This window comes from Camelus dromedarius, chromosome 14, assembly GCF_036321535.1.
Source record: "Camelus dromedarius isolate mCamDro1 chromosome 14, mCamDro1.pat, whole genome shotgun sequence".
Classification (NCBI taxonomy): Eukaryota; Metazoa; Chordata; class Mammalia; order Artiodactyla; family Camelidae; genus Camelus; species Camelus dromedarius.
This window is the reverse complement of record NC_087449.1, coordinates 3,868,077-3,881,108: the sequence shown is the minus strand read 5'-3', so window position 1 is coordinate 3,881,108 and position 13,032 is coordinate 3,868,077. Positions and strand designations below refer to the sequence as shown.

General features: G+C 43.4%; 1 protein-coding gene across 4 annotated transcripts in view; it reads left to right on the top strand.

Moving 5' to 3' along the window:
- The window catches only part of LOC105102711 (guanylate-binding protein 7), a 123,892-nt gene that overhangs the window by 98,818 nt on the left and 12,042 nt on the right, over positions 1 to 13,032 (top strand). Inside the window, exons 1-5 of one of the 4 annotated variants that reach the window (XM_031465540.2) lie at positions 3,353 to 3,513; positions 6,898 to 7,093; positions 10,239 to 10,366; positions 12,359 to 12,468; positions 12,675 to 12,871. In XM_031465540.2, coding sequence (XP_031321400.2) covers positions 6,904 to 7,093; positions 10,239 to 10,366; positions 12,359 to 12,468; positions 12,675 to 12,871 — 625 coding nt within the window. In that variant the 5' untranslated portion in view covers positions 3,353 to 3,513; positions 6,898 to 6,903. Of the gene's footprint in view, positions 1 to 3,352; positions 3,514 to 6,897; positions 7,094 to 10,238; positions 10,367 to 12,358; positions 12,496 to 12,674; positions 12,872 to 13,032 lie in introns of those variants that run through there. The other 3 variants (XM_064493367.1, XM_031465541.2, XM_064493368.1) reach the window with 3 other exon arrangements.

Genomic DNA, 13,032 nt, shown 5'->3' with positions numbered 1-13,032 from the left:
GGGCACAAAATAGCAGAATTCAGCTGAGTATATGGAAGTGTTGGGAATACTTTGAAGGAGAGGAAGTTTGTGCCTAAACAGGGTAGATCCTTGTCAGGTCATGGCTGCAATTTCTGCTCCCTTCACCAAGCAAGAACCAAGACAAAACAGAGAGGTTGACTGACAGACAGCTACACCACCTCTCATGCAGGAATTAGGTGAGCTGGTCATGTAGTTTAAGATTCGCATTATATGCCTATAATTGTACTATGACTGTTAGGCTCCCATATTCTTAAAACCTAGTGGAGATGAGTGAGAAGTTAAACACCCCCCATGAGGGATGTGTAGATCCAAACAAATTAAACCCAACAAAGCCAACCGCACTGAATGAGACCCCATTGCAGTGGATGAGTGCAGAGGCATTTGGAGCTTTCATTTTGCATTAGATCCTGGTTTCCCTTTCAGTGTAGCTCTAATGGACACCTTCTCCCCACCCCCATTCAGCAATAGTAGTCTGTGAACTCTGATCAGGTAAACCCTCATCTCCTAGTAAAAGGAAACATTAAACCAGCAATAATATTTCCGCTTTATAAATGGGATCTAAAGAGAGTTTACCCTGAGCACAATCAGTCCTACAGTGAGCTCTGACACCCAAGTGATAAATTAAACATTCCTCAAAGTTCCTTAAAATGGACCCTCCCTGACAAGTGCTGCAAATGTGTAAAGGAGGTATAAATACACATCTGTCTTTAGCACCCCAAGACAGACGCAGAAAACTGTCATTTCAGTATTCCCTCTACCTCATGTCCCAGACACACTACAACTGAGTCTCCTCAGGTGATACACTGCACTCCAGCTTGTGAGCAGGGTGACATGTTTATTACAGCCAGATCAGCACTCCAGCTCTGTTGCCTTACATTGTGTTCATTTCTGAGTGCCTGTTCTTTGACCTTGTTGATTTCTGTGCTCAGCAATGTACAAGGTGCTTCAGTTTTGTCTTGTTTTAGCAAACATTTTGTCCCACTGGCCACTCTCTCCAAGCCTAGAGCCCCCAAGCTTATGAATCTCATCCCCAGAGGGCCAATATTCCTTTGTATCCACATGTTCCTTACCTGAATGACTGCACTCAGATTTCTGAACTGAAAATGCTTCAAGTGTGAGCTGCTGACAACGCTGCTGCATCCCCAGCTGTGTTCCTTCACTAAACTCTGAGTAGCAGGATGGGAAAATGAGGCTCTTTCTGGCAGGATTCTCACCAGACACCAAGCTGAGTGCACTAGGTGACTAATAAGCACAATGTCTAAAATCAGATGCTGGACCACTTTTTCAGAGTTAAAGTAATAGACAATGAAAACCCTTAATTTCAGCCTAATTGACTACCTTCAGTTTAGAATCTCATTTTAATCATTCATCCTTTTCCAATATTATACTTTTGGGAATTAGACTTATGGAATACAATTCCTTAAAGTATTTTTCTTGAAGCAATTACAGAAAATGGAAGCTGAAAATAAGACTATAAATTAATTCCCCCTCTGTAAATAAATATCTATCATGCTTTAAAGACAAACATATCTAAGTGCCCTTTCAGTCTTCATCTCAAAACACATCTTCACATCCTCATTGTCAACAATGAAAAGTTAACGGAAACAGAAAAGAAGACAGCTTGAGAGACAAACAAGACCAAGACCTGGAGAAAAAGAAAGAGGGAGAGAGAGAGGGAGGGAGACAAATCCCTTGGATCCAAGTAACTGAGAAAGGATTAACTTTGTTTGGTCTTGGGTCATGTGCCACATCTCTCCCTAAATCGATCATGGTGGCTTAGGAATTATAAGGCTGTGGTCATTTTCTCAGCTTGGGTTCAAATCTTAAATATGCCACATTTATTTTCAGGATTCTAGAAAAATATGTTCCTGACCGTGCTGCATATACTTTTAGTTATAACAAGCTTTGAAGCTCAAATATTGTATCAGTGTATTTTACAAAGTGAGCTTGTGGCCGTCCAGCTAAGGACGATGCTCACCTAGCTGCACGTGCAGCCGAACAAGTCCACGGATGGAACGTGCACCAGAGCATGTGCTCTGGGAGAGTCTTGGCCGTGGATCTTTGCGACTGTAGCCCATCTGCCTTCCTCTCCCTTCCTTCCTTCTGACACACAGATGTGGTGATGAAACCACATCCCTGATGGTTAAAAACCTGTAAAAGGAGCTGGTAACTAACAAATCTTGAGCTCATCTTACAGAACAGCAGATAAAGGGACAGCTTTCTTTTTTCTTTCTTTCTTTCTTTTTTTTTAAGCCCTCTTCTTGTAACACAACCAAAGTGACTGAAACCACTGGTACCAATATGGCTGAACAGACTCTGAACAGAACAGACTTGCTTGTCCCATGCGTGACTTATTTATATCCCAGCCTGCTTGTTTCACACCAACTCCCCATGAATATGCACACGCATCCCATGAAGAAGAACGGAAATAAAGTAGACCTGCACACAAACCAATGAGCTCACCTTTCCCTCACTTCCAACAACTTTTTCTCAAAGCCTAAGACCATCCTGCTCCTTTATCCCATCATTATCCCAAGCACCTCCCCTTCTGGGGGGCAGAGCTAAGACTTGTTCTCCTGCCTCATTGTTTGCTTGCCTCCCAAATAAACCCTTTCTCTGCTGCAAACCTCAGTGTCTCAGCGTGTTGACTCACAGCTCCTCAGGCAAATGAATCTGGTGCCATAATGGCAGACATCAAGCTTATACGTGTTACGTAAGTATAACACCTTAAACATACACAACAATTCAGAAGGAATCTCAATCACCACCAACCACCAAATCTGGATCCACCCTAGACAAAGACAAGGAAAAAATTGTATGACAAAATAATAGTGAATATGTCTGGGCTATAAAATCAAGGATTTTATAGACACATGTACTGCTAATGAAGAAAAATCACTAATTGAAAAACAATACATTTCTTAACAAAGAAAGAGAAAGGAAATGAGCACATAAAATATTTCTGAAATTATAAAAAAAATTAATAAGCTCCTTTCCTCAAAAAAGCACCCGTGAGTGACAGACTATTGAACACTCTTGTCCCACTGTTACTGGCCCCACGTTCACAATTGGGTCAAGGACGCACCTAAGAAACCCATGTAGGAGAGACAATGTTGGGTTTGTTCAGCCAGGTGTGAAACCTGTCTTTCCCTGACTTCATCCAAGTTCCTGCCTGCAAAGGGATGTAGGAAGAAAGGAAGGAAGAGAAAGAGAAAGCGAGAGAGAGAAAGTGAGAAAGAAAACAAGAAAGCAAGCAAGAAAGAAAATAAAGGAAGTAAGGAGACAGTCTTTGCCCTTCCTAGAAATGGCCTTGTCCTTTCGCTTTCGTTTCCTGTAAACCAGACTGAAAGCTGGTTGGATGGCTTTAACACCCAGCTCACCTTTCATCTTCTAAAGAGAAGTATCCATTTCCATAGGAGCCAAAGGCCAGAGGAGCTTCTCCTGCACCCAGGGCAGCTGAGAATTTGATCCGCTCTGTTTCACCAGCGCCACGTGAGTTTGTTCCTAAACTTCAGCTTCCTTGCAATTTGCCATGAACTAGCAACAAGCATAGCAAGAACTCCCCCAGAGCAGACCCCGCGCTGCAGGCGGGGTGGCTGGGGCGCCAGCTCCGCGGGAGGGAAAGCGGCTGGTCTGGCGCTGGGCTGGTTTGGCTCTGCGGCTCCGTGTGGATGCAGGGCAGCTGCCAGGAGTGTCCTGGGTCCGGGAATGCAGCAGAGATCTGTGCATGTGAGAGGGAAGAATGTGTCCTGCCTCATCTGAGGAAAGAGGATGGAGGTCCTTTTTAGCACTGATAACCCTTCACCAGCCTCTTCCCAGAGGCGCTGGATGGGGTCCCTACCAAGTCAGGTCCCTCCCTCCTGGCCCTCCTCCCCACCTCAGACAGGTCCTGCCCCTGCCCCTCTGGGCATTGGAGAAGCAGAGAAAAGATGGCCCTTGACATATAGACAGCTTACATCCTGAAAGACTGACCCTGGATTAGTTTTGTGTTAACATTTGCTATTCCAAATACTGCAGAGCTGGATTATGTGCAGTAGTTAAATGTGGCTCTCAGTTAGAAGCTATTAAATGTAACTGTAAGTCTAAGCAAGTTTGTTTATCGTGGATTATTTGTAATGAGTAGCCCACACATGATCTGCCTCAGGGTAACTTTGTAATTGCTGAAGACACAGGGCATGTGGTATTTTTAACCATCACCCCAGGCAACTCTCAGGAATAATCTTTGCAAAGTGTTGATCATCTTCTGCCATCTAGTAGCACTATTCTATTTATTTAGTTTCAAATTTAAAAGGGTTCTTCGTTTTTGTACCTCAGTATAGTCTGAATTAAAAACAACATCTTTGTAAACTCATTGACTGTTACACAAAAGTTTATCAATATTCAATCTAAATAGTGACTTCCAGAATTCCTCTTGCTTATTCACCTTAAAAATCAACCAGTTATTTTTGAAGTAAAAGTGGGTTTGTTCAAGCATAGCAGTGGAATTGCAATTTGGGACAAGCAAGCTCTAGCAAAAGCCATAAGCAAGTCCAAGAAACAAAGAATAAGAACCTTTTTTTAATAAAGAAAAAAGAGGAAGTTGGGATGGATTGTTTTCAAAAAAGTCCATTGGAGAAAAATAAGATGATGACTGGTTCTCATTGGCTGAGGTGTCTGGGTGGACAGTTCTTGTAGACCTGCTCCTTTTGGGAACTGGTCTTGATGCCTTTCCTGTTGATGATTCTTCCCTGGGGGCCTGTCATTGACAAGTATTTCTGTAACTGACAAGTGGTGCCGCATGGGAGCGCCCCCTTCTGGCCTCCACTTGAGTGAAATTTCCATTTATTAATTTTCACATAACACAGAAGTAAAAGGTCTTTTTAGTCCCCCATCTCTTCTCCCAATCCACTATAGAAAAAAGAGAAATTATAGATAGGAATTGTGTTAAACAAATTCATGTTTTTTTTTGTAAGAAAAGATTGTATATACCTTACGTTTCTTGGCAACAGACAGCTCACAGAATGCACTGACACAGCCTAACACATTGTCTAACTTACTTGCTGTTGAAAGAGTAAATTAATGCAGGAAACGTTTTTTTTTTTAAATTTCTGAGAACCTACATGTTACCAGTTGTGCAGTAGTGAATCAGGCAACAATTCTTGTTTTCCATATGATATTGATAAAAATTGAGGCTTAAATTTTCAAGTTCCTTTGTCAAGGTCTCAACAGACAGTAAGTGACTTGAACTCTTGGGTTTGAACCCTGGCAATCAGACTGCAGACCCGCTCTCCATCGGAGTTGTCCCTCTCAGCTGTTACAGCCGGGCCTCCCGGGCCTGCTCAACATCCTCTTGGCATGTGATGTCCCACTTGCTTGCACCCAGGGAGGGAAATGCCACTGCCTCAGGACACAGCCAATCCTCCGCCTTCATTCAGAAGTGACCCACCCTGCCTTCGGCATTCTGAATACTCAATTTTGAAACACTACTTATTCAGGGTTAACTTGGTACCAGCATGATTTTTAGGAGCAGTATGAACATTCTGACGTATTTATTCCCCTAGTGACCCTAATGAACCATATATATATATAGTGCTGCCATTTTACAGAAGGAAAACCTGAGACCCAGAGAAATGAATTTTTCTGGTGGTCACACAGCTACTGGAGTACAAGGAGGTGTGACTGTTGCTTCATATTGTCTCTAAGAAACTAAAGGGACAGTCAGAGCTCTCTGACTGCTCAATCTGAGTATCATAAAACACCCGATCATCGTGCTGGAATCATTTAAGAAGAATCTGGCCCAGATGTAAGACTCTGACAGATCTAGGCAGATGCCCCTGTTGCTTGCCTCTCTCCCCTATCAGCCTTAATAATCAAAGATGTGCTGTCATTTCAGTTAGTAAGTTAATGATTGCATGCACGACTTTGTGTAGGTAGCACAAAGATCTGTCCTGTTGTGTTTGAGGGAGAGCTGGGTGTTTCATCTATCCTTCTTTCTCTCACAGTCACACCTCCTCCAGCCCATTCCTGCTCCCAGCGATCCACTGCATCTCTCCTCACCAAGGTCCCTGATCATATTCCTTTTCCCTTTATGGCTCAGGCCTTCACTGACTACCCTCTATGTAAACTCTACCACCAACACCTTCTGTCCCATCCTTAGTTGTTTTCTTCAGATCGTTTACCATAATTAATAGACAATTAGTGTTTTGCTCCTCCACTTTCTATAGTATCTGCCTTCTCTGTTAGGTGGAGCTCCAGGAGGCAGGGATTTGCATCCATTTTGTTCACTGTTTGATACTAAGCACCGAGAACAGTGTCCAGCACACGGTAGTTTCTCCATAAATATATATCCAGTTACTGAGTGACCAAGTCATTCTGGAACTCCTGAAATCTTCTCTGGTCACTCCTCAGCTCCTTCAAGCCCCTTTCTGCCTCTAATAACTCAAAAAGTGATAGTGTTCTCAAGTCTCCACTGGGAGAAGGGTATAGCTTAAATGGTAGAGTGCAGGCTTAGCATGTCCGAGGTCCTGGGTACAATCCCCAGTACCTCCTACAACAATTAAAATTAGTAAACCTGATTACCTATACCCATCAGATAATATTATAAGAAAACCTCAGAGATGTGTCAGGTCTCCATCATCAGTGGCTTGTTTTCTCATGCTATTCACTGTGTGCGTCATGTTGGCAAGGTTGTTCTAGGTTTCATCTGAGTATAGCTAATAGAGCTCTCATAAGCTACCTGTATCCGGCCTTGGCACAGTAGCCTAGTAGTTATTATTGAAAACATACAAAACATAGAAAATTGATATAAGTTCCACAAGCAGAAAGCTCACGTGCACGTGACTTGTGTGACCATGAGAGGTGAGCTGTGTTCTACTGAGTTGTTGCTCTGGGTTACAGCTTCCCATGGCATCTGGACCCAGCATGATGAATCCTGTCTGTCTGGTGGAAAGACAGAACAGCCAGATGACAGTAAATCCGGAAGCACTGAAGATTCTCAACCAGATATCTCAGCCTGTGGTGGTGGTGGCCATTGTAGGGCCATATCGGACGGGAAAGTCCTACTTGATGAACCGCCTGTTGGGACAGAACCATGGTGAGTGCTGCTCAGGGCTGCTCAGGGCCGTGTGCTTGGAAGCAGGGATAATGCAGGTGCTGAGCATTCTGCTCCAGGGTCCTGCTCAGGAAGAGCCTAACCCCTCCCACTGAAGGGGACTTCAAACTCTCACCACCAAATTTATAAACTCATACCCTTTTCTTTATGAAATTTACTCTTTTGTCCATTAACAGAGAATTCCCACACATGTCAAACTACCCACCTCCTTAGTCCTGATCCCATCCACTGCCATCTGCTCAGGGGCTCTCTTGCATTCAGTATTCTCTTCTTTTCTCCTTCATCACTTTTGTCCTAAACCACAGGGGCATTTCAAGCAGCACAGAAACACTATTCAATATGTACTTTTTTTTTTTTTAAAGGAATGGAATGAAGAACGGACAGCAAAATCCCTGGATCCCAAATCTCAGTGGGGCTACTACCCCTTTTTATGGCTTTATTTCATGGGAAAACTTTCATAAACTATACTTTCTCTTTCTCTACATAGTATTTTCTAATATATGAACTAGAACACATGCAGAAGAGGGCATAAATATATGTATATTATATATATAAAATAAAGTCGATAAAGCAAAGGGATTATCTATTGAGTCACTGCTCAGTTCAGGAAAAAAAACATCACCAACCCACAGAAGCCCATGTCACTTGCATCAAACCCTAACTACAGCTAAGCAATATTTTGATTTTTGTGCTGTATTCTTTCAGGCTTCCTGTGTAAACATGAGTTTACAATCTATGTATATGTTTCTGAAATGTAGCTTGGACATGGTATAGGAAGTTGCATGCTGGTATAAATTAGGATCTTGCTTCATACTCTCGCTAAGTTGTTTACAAAGTCGATCTAGTTCATCATATGTGTCTATAATTATTTTCACTGATTGAAGAGCATGCAGTTGGCAGAGGGCACCATGGTGTATTCACCCACTGGTGCTGATGGACATTTGTATCACGTGCAGCTCTGCTGCTTCATGAATGGTGCTGTCGTGAGAGTTCTTGTGTCTGTATCCTGGTGCCCATGTGCACAGCTTCTTTGTGTGATGTGCCCAGATGTGGACTTGCTGAGTCAAGGAGCCTTTCTGTCTTCAGCCTTTCTAGATGGTATTGAACAAACTTTTAAGCTTCCTATTCAATTTGTATAGTTATTAGAAGTAATTTAGAATTCTTCACATCCTCATGAAATTGGTAAAACACTTTTAAGTTTTGCTGATGTGGTGTGTGTGTAGTCGCATGCTATTTGCCTCAATACAATTAAATTTGAGCACCTAGTCACACAGTTATTTGTGATTTACATTTCCTATCTCAAGAAGTTGGGGTTTTTCCTACCAAGTTGCCTACTTGTTTCTTATTGATCTGTAGGACCATCTGCCTACATCCTGTTGAGCATTTCTGTCTGAAAGAAACATTCACCATTTCTTTCCTGACGTCCTCTTCTGTGGCTCAGTGCCTCTCAGGATTAGGGGATAGGACATCAGTTCACTAAACTCAAAGGATCCCGGGAATGTCTCATTGTCTCTCTCAGACTCTATGTCTATTTCTTTCTCTCCCTCTAGTTTTTTACATTCTTCTCTCCTTCTTGCTTTGCAATCTCTCATTGGTTTCAAACAAAACTCACAATTTTGTCTTTCTCTTAGAGGAACTCTTGACCACAAATCAACGAGTTTTCCTTCCCAGGCTGAACAAAATTGTCTTGTTTTTTTTCCTTTTGAGGGATTTAAGATTTGAGAACTCTAAGAAAAATACACCAATCAAGGAGTTTCAACAATGTTCTTTTTTATTCTATTCGAGATAATATCAGGCAATAAGGGAGTCATTTACCTTACGAAGGATATCCCTACACTAGTTGTGTTTTGAAACACCTGGACTGTGGCCCACCACACCAGTCATATCTCAGGAAAAGCAACACACACACACACACACATACATTTGTGCCCAATCAAAGATGGTGAGCAGAAGCAGGTCACCACTCTCTCCTTGTGATGTCTTCTTTCTGGTCCTTATCTGTCTTACTGACAGTGATGAGCACCAGGTACACCTTATCTTTGCTCCTGGGAATGGTCAGGTTGCTCTGCATTGATCAGCAAGCAGTGAAGTACGATTATGATGTAGAATAGTGCATATCATCTCAGGTGTTATAGCCCCTCCATGTAGAACACACCATGTGTGGAAATTGAAGGGCCTGAGCCATGCTGAACCGCGCTCCCCTCGGTGTGCCATCACATCCATTTCTGTTCTCAGGTGAAGGCGGCATTGGTAGATGACAGATGTTATAAATCTTGGACAAGATACATTACCTGCAGTGTCTCAGGCATACACTTTGCATCTCTCCCTGTGGGTTTAAGGCTTTGCAAAATAGATGAAAATTTCTGACAGGTCTTTTCTGCTTTCCCTTCTATTATATCCTGAGTCAATGAACAAATAATTCATCGCTTTTCAGGAGGAGACAGAAAGGAGGGAAATCCAGAAATATAGGGGAAGGAAAAGAATCTAGCAAAGCTGACATATCATAAGGTGCTAGAAGGGCACCGATGATCCACTTAAAGGGTAACTGTGGATGCTCAGTGGCAGGACAGCTACAGGAGCACCAGCAAGGGAGAGTGAACTAGTGAAGAAGGTGGAGGCATCAAGGGAGTGGCAAGAGCAATAGCCAGGCAGCCACTGTAACTCCTACAGCCTGAGGGGACAGGCAGTGAGTGGATAATACAATGTGCCAAAGACCAGAGCTACTGAGTGGATCTAAATGAAAGGATATGTGACCAAGAGAGAGGAGCAGAGGCCTTGGGTCACTGTGGGTCACCTGGGTGGAAGAAAAGCCAGGCACATGCTGCTAATCCACGCTGGTTCATCTCCATCAGAAAGTGGAGGAAGGCAGCTCTTCGGTGTCAGATAAAAATAGAAGGGTTAATAGAGTTTACATTAATCTCAGAATGTGACAGTTTGAGCCATTAATGGTAGGAGGTGAACAAGTGACAGGAAGTATTTCTTGATGTTGGATTTGCTGTTCTTGCTGAAAAGGAGGAACCTCCCTTTCAGAAAGGCTTTCACGTACAGACAAGGGTAGCCAAGGCAAGCCGTGCTCAGCCTGGACCGTCTTTTGTCACTGCGCCCTGCTTTCTTCTCTTCTTCGCAGGTTTCTCTCTGGGCTCCACGGTCAGGTCTGAAACGAAGGGCATCTGGATGTGGTGTGTGCCCCACCCCTCCAAGGAGAGCCACACCCTGGTCCTTCTGGACACCGAAGGCCTGGGTGACGTGGAAAAGGTAAAGCAGAAAATCTTCTTTGCTCTTGATAGTCCACTTATATTTTAACTTATTGTAGTTTTAAGTTTTGGAGGGAGGCGATTGTTTTGTTTTTTTCCTTTGAATAGTGGTACTAGGGATCTCGACCCCAAGCCCCCCTGCATGCTAAGCACATACTCTACCACTGAGCTCTACCCTGCCCTTCCACTTACATTTTAATTTCCCTTCTCAATTTAAATTTTATAACATATTCCTATATACTGCAAACCCAATGTTGAATAAGAGGTTAAATTCTCATCCCTTGAATCTATTCTATAATAAATTAAATACTTTGAGTATTATTGAGAGATCTTACTTTTTACACTGGGGTGAAAGATCCAAGTTAGCAAAGACTTACTGGGCATCAGAATTCCAGGGCTTGTGTTCAGTGCCACAGACATAGCCATGAGTGAGGTCTGGGCCCAGGGCCTCGTTGGGGAGATAAGAAATATACAGAGTTACCAGTACAGGGAACCATGGGTACGGAAAGGAAGAACCTACCCCTGCTGCTCATTTGGGTACACAGGCTGCTGGAATTTGTAACCCATGCGACCAAGGAATTCTAAAAGTTAAGATGTCTGCAGTTAATGGGTTTAGAGGCAGAAATCTGGAAAATAGGGTTTCAATGAAATACGCTATTTCAATTATCTCCAGAAAAGGTTCAGCCACATCAGGGTCAGTCATGAAAATTTTAGTCCAAGCATTTGTGCTGTGAGGAGAGATTCATCAATGACGTGTATAAATAGTGCACTCTGGCCCCCAAAAGCACTTGATGTGGGGTAATTGTAGAAGATCGGATTTTACACTCCTGCTTGCAGTCATCTTTTCCCCTTTATATTAGTCTGTGTCTATGTCAAATTTAGTGGCCTTGAAACTTTAGCTTTCATTACTGCAGAAAAGAGCTGTGATATGAATTCAGACATTCTGAATTTAAACTTTCAGGTTTAAATATTCAAGAATCACCTCGGTGTCAACCAAAGATGACCTACAGTTCCTAATAGTCTGTAGTTGGCATAACCCTCTTCTTCTTACCTCATTGCATTTGTCAAGGAACTAGAACATAGCAAATTGTAAACTGATAGCAAACGAACACCTGCTGCCCTCACTACATGTCGTGATAGGATCTGACTCCCTTCCAAGGCCACTCAGGACTTGCTCTCATCTTGTTTTCAGCCTCACCATCTCCTAGCACCGCCAGGAGCACCACTTCAGTCAAATAAATTAGCCCTGTGATTCCTCCGTGGGATCGCATTTCCCAGCAGTACTGATTCACTTCTCCCAGTCCTTCCATCTGCACTGGCCCTTTCTCTCCACAAACCCACGTCCCGTCAGTTTTTAAAGCCCAGTTACTTTCATCTGAATGCCATCACATCTCTGACAGACAAAAGGACTTATGGCTCTGAATTCAGAGTACTTTTCTTTGGTCTTTATTTTATTTTATTTTTTTCATTCGATCTTTGTCCTTCGCATGAGAACATGAGGATCCACTCCAGGCAGTTTATCATCTTGGATACACTTATATGTTCGCACATGTATCGGCCCCTCTAGAAAGCCATGTCACTGGTGCTAGGGACTGTCCTGTGGAGCTTTATAGCAACACAAGCAAATGCAGTATCTGGTGTTTTCTAGACACACAATGAACAGCTGATGAGTTTAGGTAAGTGGCATTTGTGTCCCTAATGCGGGCCATAATCAAGAGAAATTTGCAAAAGTATCATTATTCCCTTATTGCTTAGATTCTATGTGCCAGGCAGTGTATTAAACACGTGACAGACATTTACGGTGTCATTCCGTTCTGCTAAAAGCTAATGCGACTGAGGCCCTGAGAGGGGAACACGTCATCATAGGAAAGGTTTGGGTTTAGCATTGTTTTGAAGTTTATGTCATTTGCCGTCATGTTGAGTTACGGTACAGCTGACAGAAAATGACCAAGCGAATGAGAGAATGAGGTGTGGGGACCCCGCTGCTTTCTAGGGTGACTCCAAGAGCGACTCATGGACCTTCACACTGGCCGTGCTTCTGAGCAGCTGCTTTGTCTACAACAGCATGAGCACCATCAACCACCAGGCCCTGGAGCAGCTGCAGTATCCTTCCCGGACCGGAAGCCCCAGGTCCAGTTCACTGAGTCGGTGTAAATGCCACTAAGGCTGCTTCCCTTTCCCATGACTCCGTTCTCATGGCTGAGAAGAAGGGGAAATGGGGCAGAGAGGAATTCTGATAAAACTTGTTTTGTGGAGCGATCTGGAAATTGTGTTGCGGGGCACCTCTCATTCCTTAGCTAAGATCCCAGCTATGTGACCGAACTCACTAATCTGATCAGGACAAAATCCCCATGCAGCTCTGATGATGGAGAGGACTCAGCTGATTTTGTGAGTTTCTTTCCCGACTTCGTGTGGATTGTGCGAGATTTCATGCTGGAGCTGGAGTTTGATGGACACCCCATTACTGAAGATGAGTACCTGGAGAATGCCTTGAGGTTGATTCCAGGTATCAGAGCCTGGCCAGGCTGCTGGGGGGGTCAGGAGGTCATGGGGTCTGCAGAGCCCTGCCACCCAGCATGTGACCTCAGTCTTTATTTGAGATTGGACTTGTGCTGGGTGAATGACAAATGTCATGGCTCCAGTCATTATTCTTGTGGAAAAACCCCA